General features: G+C 44.9%; 1 protein-coding gene across 1 annotated transcript; it reads left to right on the top strand.

Moving 5' to 3' along the window:
• Positions 1–274: 274 nt before the first annotated feature.
• UTS2 (urotensin 2) lies at positions 275–4,128 on the top strand. The gene is made up of 4 exons (XM_077837166.1): positions 275–377; positions 2,440–2,556; positions 3,294–3,337; positions 4,012–4,128. The coding sequence occupies exons 1-4, from the start codon at positions 275–277 to the stop codon at positions 4,126–4,128; spliced, it is 381 nt and encodes a 126-aa protein (XP_077693292.1).
• Positions 4,129–18,287: the final 14,159 nt, after the last annotated feature.

Here is an 18,287-nt window from a genome sequence, read left to right as displayed (position 1 = left end):
TGGTTTGATATAATATCCACTTTGTACACCACGCAATGAGACAGTAAATTTATTGGCTATAAACTGTTACCTTGAAAAATGACATCAATGCAAAGTGGTTTCCATTTAGAATCAATGGGCAATAAATTCATTGGATTTTTTTTTTTTGTGGATGATGCTATTTATGAGGTCATGAGTGGCTATATAATAGGTGAAATTGGGAGGAGACGCACCAGTCAAATAGCGGTTCTGTGCGACGGGGTCAACAAAGACGAATTATATTCACGCAGCAACAATGCATACGCTGGTATTCTGCTGTCTCTTTATTATCAGCCTCTCATGTCCTCTCTTGTCTCTCCCTATTATCGACTCCAGTGAGGTGTCCTATCAGCTCTCAGGTAAGACTTTTTTGCTTTTACTGCTTAGTAGGGCTTAGTAGGGCACTGGGCAGTAATGCCGGATGAGTAACCGAGAAATTATTTCAGAAAGGACCTTTTCTCATCTGTGCTCTTCAGCTGTGGCAAAAAGCAGATGTTTCTTCATGATGCTAGAGGCGCAACTGGAATCAGTGGTTCAGTGTAAGTCCTCATAAAATGAAGAGGTTGGGTGCCCTAAATATCCCTTGCTATTGCCTTCAGATCCTGAGTGCAAGCTCTCTGAACCCTGCAACATGAAATGTGAGCTAGCTGACATTTGATTCTCTATTTAGAGTAGCCTGGCTGCATGGCCAGTTCTTCTGGCTGTACTTTAATACTTCTTATTCATTCATTTTAAAATTAAAAAATATCTAGAAGAAGTGGGAGAGGTACTGCAGAAATTAATGCAGTAACCACTCCCACCTTGGAGTTGAGGACAGTCCAATTTTGGCTTAAGTCAGCAGTGAAAATGAGTTTAGCAGTTTCACATTCAGTATCCTGGTAAATATTTGCTCACATTAAGGAGACTTCATTCAGTTTACAAAGAGAAGTTTCCGCTTGGGAAATCCAAGGTTTAGAAAAGTAGAGGTACACTAGGTCAGGACTGAGGAAAAACGATATAGGGGTCCAAAAGTGGAATACAGAGGATATCATATAGTCATGATTGAAGTGTCTGAGCAGAACTCTGAACCAGGACTCAGGACTGGAAGATCAGGGAGTGCTGCAGGTCAGAAAGCTGTGCACGAAGAAGGTACCGTGCCTACCTGCCCTCTACTTAAGTAATTCATGTTCTTTTTTGGAGACACTGCTGCTATATTCATTTACAAAGTCTGATAGACACCAAAGTGTTTTTCTAAATATTAGTAAGTTCAAAATTTAAACAAGTGTCTTTCCAAACCTTCTACTGTGTAATTGCAGACACTTTACAGCCAGCTATCATTCAATCCAGACATCATTCACCGTATGATGAGATGGACGAGCTGGCAGTAACCATTAATATCAACTGCATTTGTTTGGAGGCATGCATTAAGCTTATTAAATCATCTCTACTAATAAAAAAGCGCCCTCTAGAGAACAAAAAACAAAATCAGGAGTCTATATTCAATTATATATTTTTATCTCAAACCAAAGGTGTATGTCAGCATTGCTAGGGAGAGGCAAAGTATATTGGAATAACTGTGTGAAATGTCTCAGCGTATTGCACATGGAGGTAGCAGCTTGTCTTATGCAAAGACACTTTTCTGAAACTTCCCAGTGTCCTCTGCAACTGTCCCTCTGCACAGTTACTAGGCAAACTACAGTATTCATTTATGGCCAAGGATTTTTTAAAAATCTTCCCCCCAGATATGTTGTTTTGATTAAAATGTTTTAAATTTCATTTAATTAAAATAAGGGGATTGTGGAGAAATCAAAAGCAGATAAGTGATACCTATGATCCATTGTATTGTCTCTAAATCAGCCAGCTATTTCAGGGTGCTAAAAGACCCTGTATTCATGTAGGTTCTCCTGAAATTATATCACAAAGTTCTAGAAATCCCACCTTTCTTTCCTTTCAGACAGTCGGATCTTGTTCTGGTAGCCTGTCCAGTTCATCTGAGCAGTGAGCCACATGCTGCTCCATTTAATCATTTGGAAGACTGCCACTTTCACATTGTGTTTCTTTTGGCATTGCAGACACTCTGAACAGCAGTAGTTTCTGTCCTTGGGGCTATAGGTACCCAGGGCCCCAAACCAATGGGTGACCTACTGTGCTAAATTGGGTGGATCGGTTAGAGCAGTGAGAACAGAGTGACTGTATAGATGTAACATCAGGAAGGTGACTCAGGTACCCAAAGAGGCAATCACCACCTCTTTCACATTTATTAAACAAAGGTCAGTGATTAACTACTGGTGCCTTCTGACGTCTTCAGAACATGGGGCCCAGAGGCCTGTTCAGGAGCCATCTGACTAAATGGATGTTACCCAAAAGGAAACAGGGTCCTGAGGCAGGTGTCATCCCATACAGACTCTGATGTCTTCTTTAAATGTCTTCTTCTACCAACAGCAGATGAAAATACAAGATTAAATGTGGAGCGATTGGACAGCTTGGGGAGAGCTTCTCTGCTTCAGACTCTGCCAAGGCTCCTGGGGGCACAAACTGAGGACAGTCCCAGCAAAGCAGGTAAAGCTCTCCCACCCAGTTTACACATAGAGATGTTCCAAGGTACAAAATGCCAAGGGTCCCTTCTGAAAATTCAGCTGCTTTGAGCAGCAAAAAATAAGAAACATCTTGCAATATGAATCTGCCTCGAGCGTGCACATTGTCAAAGCAGCTGAAGTTCACTGTCTGCAGAGAACCCAAACTCCACCAGCAGGAACATGTTAAGTCGGGGGAGGGATGGAAGAATCAAAGAACCATCAGGTACAATCCCATTAAGGACTCATTAACAGTGAAAGGAAGTTGCAGCCCTCTAAGTTAGTGAGAGTCTGAAAAAAAGTCTGTTGAACTTCATACTGCTGTTGAGTAGCTGATGATGACTAGGGGGCAAGGAACTCCTCTAGGCAAGACAGGGACTTGGTCTGGGACTGGTTAACTGGGCCTTGCAAATGTCAATTTGTTGAACTGCACCAGCATTTTCAGAAAATGCAGAATCCACAGTCATAAATGCATGATACAATGACTTATGCGGGAGAGAGGGTCCTTAGAAGTAAGATTAAGTAAAAGGCTGCAGCACCACTACCATAGACCCCTCAGGAATAATGTGCTATGACAAGGACTGACCCTACATCAGAAGGGACAGTTGGTATTTGATTCCTAACTTCCGTTTTACCTCTGTGGGTTATATTTTGGCAATCAGAAGTGACATGGGTAGTCTCTCCATTTCTAAATTAAGAAGCATTTCACACTTGTTTTTCCAGGTCTCAGTCCCAGCAGCTACAATCCAAGGGAAAATGTGAAAGAGGTAAGTGAATGACTAGCTATTGTCAAAATAAGAAACTGGAAATCCACATTTTAGATTAAGGAGAAATGGCTAATAAAACACCCTTTAAAGATCCATTTAACTTAAAAATAGTTTAGATCAAAGTATGACCCATCTTTCTGGAGCAGAAAAAGGATGTTGGAAGATGACAGAAATCTGCTAATTTGCATAATTTTAAAAATATTTTCAAGGCTGTAGTAACACAGATTTGGCAGAAAATGAGAGCATTTCAGCATAATTTTAAAATTCCAGCCCTCTTCTGAAACACTGCCTTCTAAATAAAAGGTTAGTTCCAGCCTCCACAGGCCTTGCTAAAGAGTGTATATGGATATCGGTGAGATTCAATAAGGATTCCAGATATGTCACTTTTCCCACAGCAATGTGTACAACATTAGCACAATGATAATGGGCTAATTGATAATACAAAATCATTAATATTTACCATATATTGATCCTTTAAAGATTAAGGCAGAGAATTTGATTAGCATTTTGGATCACAGACGCATATTGGGCTGGCTGTCTCTCTGACGAGTCAGAATATGGGGCCACAGGGCCCGGTCAGAGATCGCAGAGGGACTGCATCTCATTGTAAGCATTTTTCAGAGAATTAATCCGATTTCCCCCACACTAACCTGCATGACGTTGCTTGATTTTAGGCTTTCTATGGAAGTCACCCTCGAATTGCTTTGCTGAGCCGCCTGCTGGCCAAGGACAGGAAACAGAATAAAAAACGTGGGAACCTCTCTGAGTGCTTCTGGAAATACTGTGTGTAACCTGGGGTGGTGGGGTGGGAGGACAAACTCTTTCCTAATCCTAGCTGCTTAATTTATAAAGATGTTAATAACTGTCCTTGAAACATGTACATAGATTTGCTTGTTTTAACATGAGGAGAATAAAGAATTGTGAAGCTGACTCTTAACTCTACATTCCATGCTGTTTGAAGATTAATAAATCCTCTATGTTTTGCAAATAACCTGTGAGCAATGAGTTATTTTCCTTCAGAGATTCCATCCCTCTTGGGTACTAAGTGATGGGGCAAAAAGGGGAAAACAGACAGATAGTGAAAGACCAGTCTGGGAAATTAGGAATTCTATAGGATTGTCTCTCTAAGCGGAGGGATGGATGAACCAGCACTACGCCACACTAATTTGCACAGTCTTTCATACACATTGTATCTCCTAATGTGTTAATATAGTAACAGATCAGTAATAGAAAAGAGAGATAATAATGATATGAATCACCCCCAAGAGGAATCACCTGAGGGGAGCAGACTACCAGAAGTGATGGGGATGGGAGAGAGTTGAGGAGAACTGATCAAAAGGTGGAGGACATGGGAGCCTGACCTAATGCATATTAGAAAACAGAGCAATTTCTTACAGTAGGCAATTGCTTTGCCTTGCAGGCCTCTGCTTTCACTCACCCAGCACACACTCTAATCTCTGCCCAGCTCACTAAGGATGCAAGGGGCATTCACTGGAGAGAGGTATTAGGATGGAGCCTGACATTTATGCAGCCTCATTTCAGTTCTGGCTCTGCTGGATTTTGTATAACACAATAGCTGACTTGCGTAAGACCCAACCAACACCACTGGACAGCAGCCTCTCCCACCCCCCCACACCCCCCTCTCTATTCTGCTGATTACAGAAGGGCTGGAGAGACTGTGTCTGGGGACACAACCAGCCTTGGCAGTGGCAGGATTCACTGAATTACATGGGTGGTTCTCCAACTGTCATAGCAGGGAAGCCTGTTAGCAAAAGCTCCTCTAGAGAACTGCTCCATGCATTTGTCTTCTTATAATGCTTGTCACCTGTGTCAGGTGTTATATAGAGAAAAGTAGTGTTCAAACCCCAAGGTGAGAAGAAGTTACTCACCTTGTGAAATAACAATGGTTCTTTGCGATGTGTCTCTCGATGGGTGCTCCACTGTAGGTGTGCTTGCGTCTCTCCGCTGCTGATCAGAGAACTTTGGTAGCAGTGTCTGTTATGCCCGCACATGCGCTCTCTCTCCTCATGCCTTGCCACTAGGCTAGCCAGAGCACACAAGCTAACCCCCTCTCAGTTTCTTCTCTACTGCAGAGTCATTGACAAGAATTTGGAAGTAAAGGGGAGGAGGGTGGGTTGTGGAACACCCATGGGGGAAACATCTTAAAAAACCATAGTTACTGCACAAGGTGATTAACAACTACTACTTCTTCAAATAGTGTCCTCATGGGTGCTCCATTGTGTGACTCCCAAGCAGTAACCCTAGTGGAGGAGATAGGAAGGTGAAATAGATGGAATATCCATTGTGAACAACTTCCAGGACTCATCGTTCTGACGTTATGCTTTCCCAGGTGCTGCGAACCTTTGCAAGGCAGTAGCCAAATGCATAGGAAGAGGTGGTCAGCTATAGTGGTTGGGGGGAGTGGTCTGTCGATGCTTCAAATATGTCAAAATTGGTGCTTGGAGATGGGCCAGATGGTTTTTGCCTAGGAAATTTAGATTTCTTCCTCTGAGGTTTGCAATAGTGCCGTGTCAGGTGATAGGAGGTGAGTGGTTTGTGTCGGGGCTGCAGACCAAATTTTCTCTTTTGTCCAGGTGTATAAATCCCAAAGACTGGCAAGCAGCCCGAGTGTCTTTTAGGATATGAAGAGAGGCATCCAGCTTCGCTACAAAAGCTTGGTGCCTTCAAAGGGAAGGTCTTCGACAGTCAATTGCACCTCTTTAGGGAAGCCTCAAAGGTGTAACCATCATGCACATTGCATAACCATCCCTGTGGAGATGGACCAGGCCACTGTGTCAGCTGCATTTAGGGAAGACTGTAGCGCTGTCTTGGCTAATAGCTGTCCCTCCTGGATGATTTGAACTGTCCATGCTGTGACGTGGCAAGCTGAGCACTAAAGTTTCTAAGTTTCGAATAGTTGACAGAGTCATATTTCAGAGTTAAGGGTTTGATATTTAGTGATTCGAAACTGTAGCATACCTAAAGAACAGGCTTTCCGACCAAATAGGTCCAAATGTTTCCAATCTGTCATAGGGAGCAAACTTCATTTGGCGTTGACGGCCCCAAATGTTCACAGCATCCATGACACTAGAGTTTGGAGGAGGGTGGGAGAAGAGGAATTCTGTCTCCCTAGCAGGGACATTTTTTTTTTTTTATGATTGGTTTGCTTGCAAGTAGGTGCCAGTGAAAACAATGAGAGTCCTTGTGGCACCTTAGAGACTAATAAATGTATTTTGGCACAAGCTTTCGTGGGATATAACCCACTTCATTAGAAGCACAAGTAGGTGCTGCTGATGCTGGGGTCTGCCATATTGTTTTTGCAGGGTCCAAGAGAGCCTCATTAATAGGGATGGCTATTTTAGAGGACGAGGAGGAGTGTAGTATGTCAAGGAGCTTGTGATGGGTGTCCTTGACTTCTTCCAAGGATATCTGCAACTTGTTTTGCTAGGTTCTGAAAAAGCCGGAAGTTATAGGCCCAGGACAATGGCGGAGACATGACAACTTCATCTAGGTAGGAGGAGGAGGAGATGTTGGTTGTTGGAGTCACCTCTTCCTCAGTACCACTCTCCTCTTCCTCCACAATCTCCTCTGGAGGTTCTAGATGCCGTGGCCGTGGAGGAATGTCTCGGGTGTTCACGGGGAAAGTTAGAAGCTCCTGGCTCTCCATTACCCTGCATATAAAATGTGAACAGCCACTGCTCCCATCTCCCACCTGAGCTCATTTCACATCCACTCCTCAAGGCTTATGACACACATCTCAATAGATCTTTGGGCTTTTCCTTTCATAATAATTGCTGTGCCTCAGTCCAGGCTATCGTCTGCCTGAAATGACTTTCACAAAGTTATTTTGTCCATCTGTCCTCTACCCTTGCCTCATTTAATTCACTCCCTTGGAAGCACTGTGTTCAAAAACCACATTAAAATAACTCCTGGGGCTAAGAAAACATGTCCCTGCCTCCCTCCAGATCACTATATTTATGTATTAAGAAAAGGAGGACTTGTGGCACCTTAGAGACTAACTAATTTATTTGAGCATAAGCTTTCGTGAGCTACAGCTCACTTCATCGGATGCATGAAGCATTTATGTATTGTATCCCTTCCCCTTCATCTCACTAAGCTCTTTGGGAAGATTCTGGCTCTGGTCTGGAGAGTGCCTAACATTTTGGTAGATCTGCAATACAAACAATAAATAATCCTATTGATGTGCTGCACAGGGCTGCATTTCCGCAGCCCTCCTGGGCAGAGTTTGTGAAGTGCCCTGAAGTGAACCTTGAGGATGAAAAGTGCTATATAATCTTATTAGTAAACAGGACAAGCACTGCAGACCTCAGGCCCTTCCTTAAGGCAGGAATTATCCCACAGAAAAACCCTACTGGAGCTCTGCTATGGTTTCTTCTGTAGTATCCAAACTGAGCCCACTAGGATGAAAGTTAACTTTGACCTTCAGCACCTTGATACTGGAGATTCAATATGCAGGTTTTGTGCATTAAGGCATGTCTTGACACCTGCCATTGAATTAGGAAGAAGGGGCCACTGTTCAGAACACTTAGGACCAAGCTATGGTAGTGTCCCAGAGCCATATCTTGTTCCATTACAGCCAGTGAGGTTTCTTGTACAATTTATTTGCATGTTAGTACCCAGAATGCTTTTTGCAGCTGAAAGCTATTTCTTGGCAGTGCTTGTGTCTAACTGTATCTTCAGAGCACAAAGTCTGAGTTGCTTTTGGGTGTGTGCACTGTGGGATCTGCCTGTGAGTCACATGAGCTCTGTAAGTCCCGTGGAAAGATTTCAGGGAGCCCTGCCTTCTTTAGTAGATGCTTCGTATAAAAGGCACAAATAGAACTCCAGTAAATCTTTAGTTACAGCTAGCAGGGATATATGTTACATTGATCTCATTGATGTACATCATAAATCTCTGACTAGGTTGCTTAAAATGCAGCCTACAGGTCAAACAAATCTTGTTCACTTTTCATGACGCTCAAGACAGATGGAACCAGCTACAGCAATGAAGAATGTACTTACAAATGTTGAGCAGCTGGATGTACAATGCAGCCATCTTAAATCTTCTCGACAGAGTAGAAATTAGTCTGACAGAGTTTGGCAAAACAGAGTTCATTCATGAAATCTCTCATTTCCTGCCACTTCATAAGTCAAATATTGTGTCCTTCAAAGGATGAAGGATAAGCAAAGCAACGGGATTTTAAAGCTTGTGATATTGGCACAAACATCCAGTGCTTCACTCAGGGCCCTGGCCCCTGCAGTAGGAAATTATATCCTTCCCTATTCAGTTCTGTAGACCAGTCCTGCCCTTGGGGATTTCCCCACAGCACAGATTATTAGGATAGGAATTAAAAGCCTGATGGTTGTATTCCATCAATTGCCTGCCAAAGCAATAGGAGAGAGTTTCAGCTGTGAGCTGGAGCATGGAACTACTGGAGAGAGGCTGCTGTTGAAAGGCGTATAGTGTTGTCAGATTGCAAATAAAGAAGTTGCAGCAATTCACCAGCAAACACAAACCTATAGTATCATACTGTGTATCTTCCCAGCTTGGGCACCATTAATAACTAATAACTGATCATTAATAATTTGTCAATAATCAACCAATTGATTGATAACCAATCATTTATACAAATTATAACAGACTATGTTCCGTGAGGGGTTCTCTCGACTCTGGATTAGTTTAACAACAACAAACCTTGGAGAAGTCAGTTTTGGTTGGATTTACTGATTAACAGTTAAAAGAAAAGAAGTACTTGTGGCTCCTTAGGGTATGTCTACACTACGAAATTAGGTCGAATTTATAGAAGTCGATTTTTTAGACATCGTTTTTATATATTCGATTGTGTGTGTGTCCACAGAAAATGCTCTAAATGCATTAACTCGGTGGAGTGCTTCCACCATACCGAGGCAAGCGTCGACTTCTGGAGTGTTGCACTGTGGGTAGCTATCCCACAGTTCCCGCAGTCTCCACTGGCCATTGGAATTCTGGGTTGAGATCCCAGTGCCTGATGAGGTAAAAAACATTGTCACGCGTGGTTCTGGGTACATGTAATCAGGCCCTCCCTCCCGCTGTGAAAGCAACGGCAGACAATCGTTTCGTGCCTTTTTTCCTGAGTTACCTGTGCAGACGCCATACCATGGCAAGCATGGAGCCCACTCAGCTCACGGTCACCGTATGTCTCCTGGGTGCTGGCAGACATGGTACTGCATTACTACACAGCAGCAGCAACCCATTGCCTTGTGGCAGCAGACGGTGCAATAGGACTGGTAGCCGTCATCGTCGTGTCCGAGGTGCTCCTGGTCGCCTCTGTGAGGTCGATCAGGAGCGCCTGGGCATACACGGGCGCAGGGACTAAATTAGGAGTGACTCGACCAGGTCATTCTCTTTAGTCCTGCAGTCAGTCCTATTGAACCATCTTTTGGTGAGCAGGCAGGTGATTAGGATGGCTAGCAGTCCTATTGCACCATCTTCTGCCGAGCAGCCATGAGATGTAGATGGCTTGCAGTCCTGCACCGTCTGCTGCCAGCCAAAGATGTAAAAGATGGAGCGGATCAAAACAAGAAATAGACAAGAAATAGACTAGATTTGATTTGTACTCATTTGCTTCCCCCCCCGCCTAGGGGACTCATTCCTCTAGGTCACACTGCAGTCACTCACAGAGAAGGTGCAGCGAGGTAAATCTAGCCACGTATCAATCAGAGGCCAGACAAACCTGCTTGTTCCAATAAGAACAATTATTTAGGTGCACCATTTCTTATTGGAACCCTCCGTGAAGTCCTGCCTGAAATACTCCTTGATGTAAAGCCACCCCCTTTGTTGATTTTAATTCCCTGTAAGCCATGTCATCAGTTGCCTCTCCCTCCGTCAGAGCAAAGCCAGACAATCGTTCCGCGCCTTTTTTCTGAGCTGATGCCATACCACAGCAAGCATGGAGCCCGCTCAGCTCACTTTGGCAATTAGGAGCACATTAAACACCACATGCATTATCCAGCAGTATATGCAGCACCAGAACCTGGCAAAGCGATACCGGACAAGTAGGCGACGTCAGCGCGGTGACGTGAGTGATGAGGACATGGACACAGACTTCTCTAAAAGCATGGGCCCTGCCAATGCAGGCATCATGGTGCTAATGGGGCAGGTTCATGCGGTGGAATGTCGATACTGGGCTTGGGAAACAAGCATAGACTGGTGGGACCGCATAGTGTTGCAGGTCTGGGACGATTCCCAGTGGCTGCGAAACTTTCGCATGCGTAAGGGCATTTTCATGGAAGTTTGTGACTTGCTTTCCCCTGCCCTGAAGTGCATGAATACCGAGAGCAGCCCTCACAGTTGAGAAGCGAGTGGCAATAGCCCTGTGGAAGCTTGCAATGCCAGACAGCTACCGGTCAGTTGGGAATCAATTTGGAGTGGGCAAATCTACTGTGGGGCTGCTGTGATGCAAGTAGCCCACACAATCAAAGATCTGCTGATATCAAGGGTAGTGACCCTGGGAAACGTGCAGGTCATAGTGGATGGCTTTGCTGCAATGGAATTCCCTAACTGTAGTGGGGCCATAGACGGAACCCATATCCCTATCTTGGCACCGGAGCACCAAGCCGGTGAGTACATAAACCACAAGGGGTACTTTTCAATAGTGCTGCAAGCTCTGGTAGATCACAAGGGATGTTTCACCAACATCAATGTGGGATGGCTGGGAAAGGTACATGACAATCGCATCTTCAGGAACTCTGGTCTGTTTCAAAAGCTGCAGGAAAGGACTTTATTCCCAGACCAGAAAATAACCGTTGGGGATGTTGAAATGCCTATAGTTATCCTTGGGGACTCAGCCTACCCCTTAATGCCATGGCTCATGAAGCCATACACAGGTAGCCTGGACAGTAGTCAGGAGCTGTTCAATTACAAGCTGAGCAAGTGCAGAATGGTGGCAGAATGTGCATTTGGACGTTTAAAAGCGCACTGGTGCAGTTTACTGACTCGGTTAGACCTCAGCGAAACCAATATTCCCACTGTTATTACTGCTTGCTGTGTGTTCCACAATATCTGTGAGAGTAAGGCGGAGACGTTTATGGCGGGGTGGGAGGTTGAGGGAAATCGCCTGGCAGCTGGTTACGTGCAGCCAGACATCAGGGCGGTTAGAAGAACACAGGAGAGCGTGGTGTGCATCAGAGAAGCTTTGAAAACCAGTTTCATGACTGGACAGGCTACGGTGTGAAAGTTCTGTTTGTTTCTCCTTGATGAAACCCCCCGCCCCTTGGTTCACTCTACTTCCCTGTAAGCTAACCACCCTCCCCTCCTCCCTTCGATCACCGCTTGCAGAGGCAATAAAGTCATTGTTGCTTCACATTCATGCATTCTTTATTTATTCATCACATAAACAGAGGGATGACTACCAAGGTAGCCCAGGAGGGGTGGTGGAGGAGGGAAGGACAATGCCACATAGCACTTTAAAAGTTTACAACTTTAAAACTTATTGAATGCCAGCCTTCTGTTTTTTGGGCAATCCTCTGGGGTGGAGTGGCTGGGTGGCTGGAGGCCCCCCCACCGCGTTCTTGGGCATCTGGGTGAGGAGGCTATGGAACTTGGGGAGGAGGATGGTTGGTTACACAGGGGCTGTAGCGGCAGTCTGTGCTCCAGCTGCCTTTGCTGCAGCTCAACCATACACTGGAGCATACTGGTTTGATCTTCCAGCAGCCTCAGCATTGAATCCTGCCTCCTCTCATCATGCTGCCACCATATTTGAGCTTCAGCCCATCACTTACTCTCTTCAGCCCGCCACCTCTCCTCCCGGTCATTTTGTGCTTTCCTGCACTCTGACATTGTCTGCCTCCACACATTCGTCTGTGCTCTGTCAGTGTGGGCGGACAGCATGAGCTCAGAGAACATTTAATCACAAGTGCGTTTTTTTTTCTTTCTAATCTTCACTAGCCTCTGGGAAGGAGAAGATCCTGTGAGCATTGAAACACATGCAGCTGATGGAGAAAAAAAAAGGGACAGTGGTATTTAAAAAGACACATTTTATAGAACAATGGGTACACTCTTTCACGGTAAACCTTGCTGTTAGCATTACATACATAGCATATGTGCTTTTTGTTACAAGGTCGCATTTTGCCTCCCCCCACCGTGTGGCTAGCCCCGCCCTCCTCCCCGTGGCTAACAGCGAGGAACATTTCTGTTCAGCCACAGGCAAACAGCCCAGCAGGAACGGGCGCCTCTGAGTGTCCCCTGAAGAAAAGCACCCTATTTCAACCAGGTGACCATGAATAATATCACTCTCCTGAGAATAACACAGAGAGATAAAGAACGAATGTTGTTTGAATGCCAGCAAACATACACTGCAATGCTTTGTTGTACAATGATTCCTGAGTACGTGCTACTGGCCTGGAGTGGTAAAGTGTCCTACCATGGAGGACGCAATAAGGCTGCCCTCCCCAGAAACCTTTTGCAAAGGCTTTGGAAGTACATCCAGGAGAGCCGCGAATGCCAGGGCAAATTAATCATTACACATGCTTGCTTTTAAGCCACGTATAGTATTTAAAAGGTACACTCACCGGAGGTCCCTTCTCCGCCTGCCGGGTCCGGGAGGCAGCTTTCGGAGGGTTTGGGGGGTACTGGCTCCAGGTCCAGGGTGAGAAACAGTTCCTGGCTGTCGGGAAAACCAGTTTCTTCAATTGCTTGCTGTGAGCTATCTACAACCTCATCATCTTCATCATCTTCCTCGTCCCCAAAACCTGCTTCCGTGTTGCCTCCATCTCCATTGAAGGAGTCAAACAACACGGCTGGGGTAGTGGTGGCTGAACCCCCTAAAATGGCATGCAGCTCATCATAGAAGCGGCATGTTTGGGGCTCTGACCCAGAGCAGCCGTTCGCCTCTCTGGTTTTCTGGTAGTCGTGCCTCAGCTCCTTAAGTTTCATGTGGCACTGCTTCGGGTCCCTGTTATGGCCTCTGTCCTTCATGCCCTGCGAGATTTTGACAAACGTTTTGGCGTTTTGAAAACTGGAACGGAGTTCTGATAGCACGGATTCCTCTCCCCATACAGCGATCAGATCCCGTACCTCCGGTTCAGTCCATGCTGGAGCTCTTTTGCGATTCTGGGACTCCATCATGGTCACCTCTGCTGATGAGCTCTGCATGGTCACCTGCAGCTTGCCATGCTGGCCAAACAGGAAACTGAAATTCAAAAGTTCGCGGGCCTTTTCCTGTCTACCTGGCCAGTGCATCTGAGTTGAGAGTGCTGTCCAGAGTGGTCACAATGGAGCACTCTGGGATAGCTCCTGGAGGCCAATACGGTCTAATTGTGTCCACAGTACCCCAAATTCGACCTGGCAAGGCCGATTTAAGCGCTAATCCACTTGTCAGGGGTGGAGTAAGGAAATGGATTTTAAGAGCCCTTTAAGTCGAAAAAAGGGCTTCATCGTGTGGTTGGGTGCACGTTTACATCGATTTAACGCTGCTAAATTCAACCTAAACTCCTAGTGTAGACCAGGGCTTAGAGACTAACAAATTTATTTGAGCATTAGCTTTCGTGAGCTACAGCTCACTTCATTGGATGCATTTAGTGCGGAGATTTATATACATAGAGAACATGAAACAATGGGTGTTACCATACACACTGTAACAAGAGAGTGATCACTTACGGTGAGCTATTACCAGCAGGACAGTGGGGGGAACCTTTTGTAGTGATAATCAAGGTGGGCCATTTCCAGCAGTTGACAAGAACATCTGAGGAACAGTGGGGGGTGGGGGGAGGAATGAACATGGGAAAATAGTTTTACCTTGTGTAATGACCCATCCACTCCCAGGCTCTATTCAAGCCTAAGTTAATTGTATCCAGTTTGCAAATTAATTCCAATTCAGCAGTCTCTCGTTGGAGTCTGTTTTTGAAGTTTTTTTGTTGAAGAATTGCAACTTTTAGATCTGTAATCGAGTGACCAAAGAGATTGAAGTGTTCTCCAACTGATTTTTGAATGTTATAATTCTTGACGTCTGATTTGTGTCCCATTATTCTTTTACGTAGAGACTGTCCAGTTTGACCAATGTACATGGCAGAGGGGCATTGCTGGCACATGATGGCATAGATCACATTGGTAGATGTGCAGGTGAACGAGCCTCTGATAGTGTGGCTGATCTGATTAGGCCCTATGATGGTGTCCCCTGAATAGATATGTGGGCACAGTTGGTAACGGGCTTTGTTGCAAGGATAGGTTCCTGGGTTAGTGGTTCTGTTGTGTGGTCTGTGGTTGCTGGTGAGTATTTGCTTCAGGTTGGGGGGCTGTCTGTAGGCAAGGACTGGCCTGTCTCCCAAGATCTGTGAGAGCGATAGGTTGTCCTTCAGGATAGGTTGTAGATCCTTGATAATGCGTTGGAGAGGTTTTAGTTGGGGGCTGAGGGTGACGGCTAGTGGCGTTCTGTTATTTTCTTTGTTGGGCCTATCCTGTAGTAGGTGACTTCTGGGTACTCTTCTGGCTCTGTCAATCTGTTTCTCCACTTCAGCAGGTGGGTACTGTAGTTGTAAGAACGCTTGACAGAGATCTTGTAGGTGTTTGTCTCTGTCTGAGGGGTTGGAGCAAATGCGGTTGTATCGTAGAGCTTGGCTGTAGACAATGGATCGTGTGGTGTGGTCTGGATGAAAGCTGGAGGCATGTAGGTAGGAATAGAGGTCAGTAGGTTTCCGGTATAGGGTGGTGTTTATGTGACCATCGCTTATTAGCACCGTAGTGTCCAGGAAGAGGATCTCTTGCGTGGACTGGTCCAGGCTGAGGTTGATGGTGGGATGGAAATTGTTGAAATCATGGTGGAATTCCTCAAGGGCTTCTTTGCCATGGGTCCAGATGATGAAGATGTCATCAATATAGCTCAAGTAGAGTAGGAGCATTAGGGGACGAGAGCTGAGGAAGCGTTGTTCTAAGTCAGCCATAAAAATGTTGGCATACTGTGGGGCCATGCGGGTACCCATAGCAGTGCTGCTGATTTGAAGGTATACATTGTCCCCAAACGTGAAATAGTTATGGGTGAGGACAAAGTCACAAAGTTCAGCCACTAGGTTTGCCGTGACATTATCGGGGATACTGTTTCTGACGGCTTGTAGTCCATCTTTGTGTGGAATGTTGGTGTAGAGGGCTTCTACATCCATAGTGGCCAGGATGGTGTTTTCAGGAAGATCACCCATGGATTGTAGTTTCCTCAGGAAGTCAGTGGTGTCTCGAAGATAGCTGGGAGTGCTGGTTAGGGCCTGAGGAGGGAGTCTACATAGCCAGACAATCCTGCTGTCAGGGTGCCAATGCCTGAGATGATGGGGCGCCCAGGATTTCCAGGTTTATGGATCTTGGGTAGCAGATAGAATACCGCAGGTCGGGGTTCCAGGGGTGTGTCCATGCGGATTTGTTCTTCTGCTTTTTCAGGGAGTTCCTTGAGCAAATGCTGTAGTTTCTTTTGGTAACTCTCAGTGGGATCAGAGGGTAATGGCTTGTAGAAAGTGGTGTTGGAGAGCTGCCGAGCAGCCTCTTGTTCATACTCCGACCTATTCATGATGATAACAGCACCTCCTTTGTCTGCCCTTTTTGATTATGATGTCAAAGTTGGTTCTGAGGCTGTGGATGGCATTGTGTTCCGCACGGCTGAGGTTATGGGGCAAGTGATGTTGCTTTTCCACAATTTCAGCCCGTACATGTCGGCGGAAGCACTCTATGTAGAAGTCCAGTCTGCTGTTTCGACCTTCAGGAGGAATCCACCTAGAATCCTTCTTTTTGTAGTGTTGGTAGGAAGGTATCTGTGGATTAGTATGTTGTTCAGAGGTGTGTTGGAAATATTCCTTGAGTCGGAGACGTCGAAAATAGGATTCTAGGTCACCACAGAACTGTATCATGTTCATGGGGGTGGAGGGGCAGAAGGAGAGGCCCTGAGATAGGACAGATTCTTCTGCTGGGCTAAGAGTATAGTTGGACAGATTAACAAAATTGCTGGGTGGGTTAAGGGAACCACTGTTGTGGCCCCTTGTGGCATGTAGTAGTTTAGATAGTTTAGATACTTTTTCTTTTGTAGAGAAGCAAAGTGTGTGTTGTAAATGGCTTGTCTAGTTTTAGTAAAGTCCAGCCACGAGGAAGTTTGTGTGGAAGGTCAGTTTTTTATGAGAGTATCCAGTTTTGAGAGCTCATTCTTAATCTTCCCCTGTTTGCTGTAGAGGATGTTGATCAGGTGGTTCCGCAGTTTCTTTGAGAGCGTGTGGCACAAGCTATCAGCATAGTCTGTGTGGTATGTAGATTGTAATGGATTTTTTATCTTCAGTCCTTTTGGTATGATGTCCATCTGTTTGCATTTGGAAAGGAAGATAATGTCTGTCTGTATCTGTACGAGTTTTTTCATGAAGCTGATAGACACTACCACACTATCAGAGGCTCGTTCACCTGCACATCTACCAATGTGATCTATGCCATCATGTGCCAGCAATGCCCCTCTGCCATGTACATTGGTCAAACTGGACAGTCTCTACGTAAAAGAATAAATGGACACAAATCAGACGTCAAGAATTATAACATTCATAAACCAGTTGGAGAACACTTCAATCTCTCTGGTCACTCGACTTCTGATCTAAAAGTGACTATTCTTCTCCAAAAAAACTTCAAAAACAGACTCCAACGAGAGACTGCTGAATTGGAATTAATTTGCAAATTAGATACAATTAACTTAGGCTTGAACAGAGACTGGGGGTGGTTGAGTCATTATACAAAGTAAAACTATTTCCCTTGTTTATTCCTCCTTCCCCCCCCCCACTGTTCCTCAGATGTTCTTGTTAACTCCTGGAAATGTGGTGGAAATGGCCCACCTTGATTATCACTTCAAAAGGTTTTCTCTCCCCCTACCCCACCCTCCTGCTGGTAATAGCTCATCTTAAATGATCACTCTCTTTACAATGTGTATGATAAACACCCATTTTTTCATGGTCTATGTATATATAAATCTCCACACTGTATTTTCCAGTTTATGCATCCGATGAAGTGAGCTGTAGCTCACGAAAGCTTATGCTCAAATAAATTGGTTAGTCTCTAAGGTGCCACAAGTACTCCTTTTCTTTTTACAGTACACAAAAGAGACACATGCAGGATTCAAGAGACTAATGCATAGAATCGTAAGACTGGAAGGGACCTTGAGAGGTCTTCTAGCCCAGTTACCTGCACTGAGGCAGGACTAAGTATTATCTAGACCATCCATGACAGGTGTTTGTCTAACTTGCTTTTAAAAATTGCCAATGATGGTGATTTCACAATCTCCCTAGGCAATTTGTTTCAGTGCTTAACTACTCCGAAATTTAGGAATTTTTTCCTAACTTCCAACCTAAACTTCCCTTGCTGTAATTTAAGTCTGTTGCATATTGTCCAAACTCAATATTTAAACCCCGACATGGGTGTTGGGGATTTCAGTTGCATAGGAGTCACCATAAAGAACATCTGATCTTTATTATTTATTGCAAAGGACAATAAATCATCATATTTTGGCACAGGAGGGGCACATTTTTTTTAAGCAAGACATTACATGTGAACCCAATATTGACACTAAAAGGAGCAGTGTACGTCACTCATCTGTCCAAACACAGACCTGTTAATAGGATCATATTTTAAATCAAATTAGTAACGTTATACATTACACAATTACATGGGGGCTAATTCATGACTTGATAAAAAATTAGGACTACTGCTCATGGTTCAGGACATAAGCTGATCACCAGCTGGGTTGGGAAATTTTTTCTCTACTCCAAAATATACAATTGCATAAGTACCGATATGCATTATTTTGGGGAGAATATGAGGAGGGTGAAGATTCACCTCTCTTAGAAGCATCTGGGATAGATCATTGTTGTAGGTTGGATACCAGCTTAGAACTGCATGGGCAACTGCCTGCCAGGTACGAAGGTTGGGGATCTCTCACGACATCTAGGACATGTATACGTGCAGTGC

This window comes from Eretmochelys imbricata, chromosome 18, assembly GCF_965152235.1.
Source record: "Eretmochelys imbricata isolate rEreImb1 chromosome 18, rEreImb1.hap1, whole genome shotgun sequence".
Classification (NCBI taxonomy): domain Eukaryota; kingdom Metazoa; phylum Chordata; order Testudines; family Cheloniidae; genus Eretmochelys; species Eretmochelys imbricata.
Note: the sequence above shows the minus strand (reverse complement) of the source record. Positions and strands in the feature narration are given on the sequence as shown.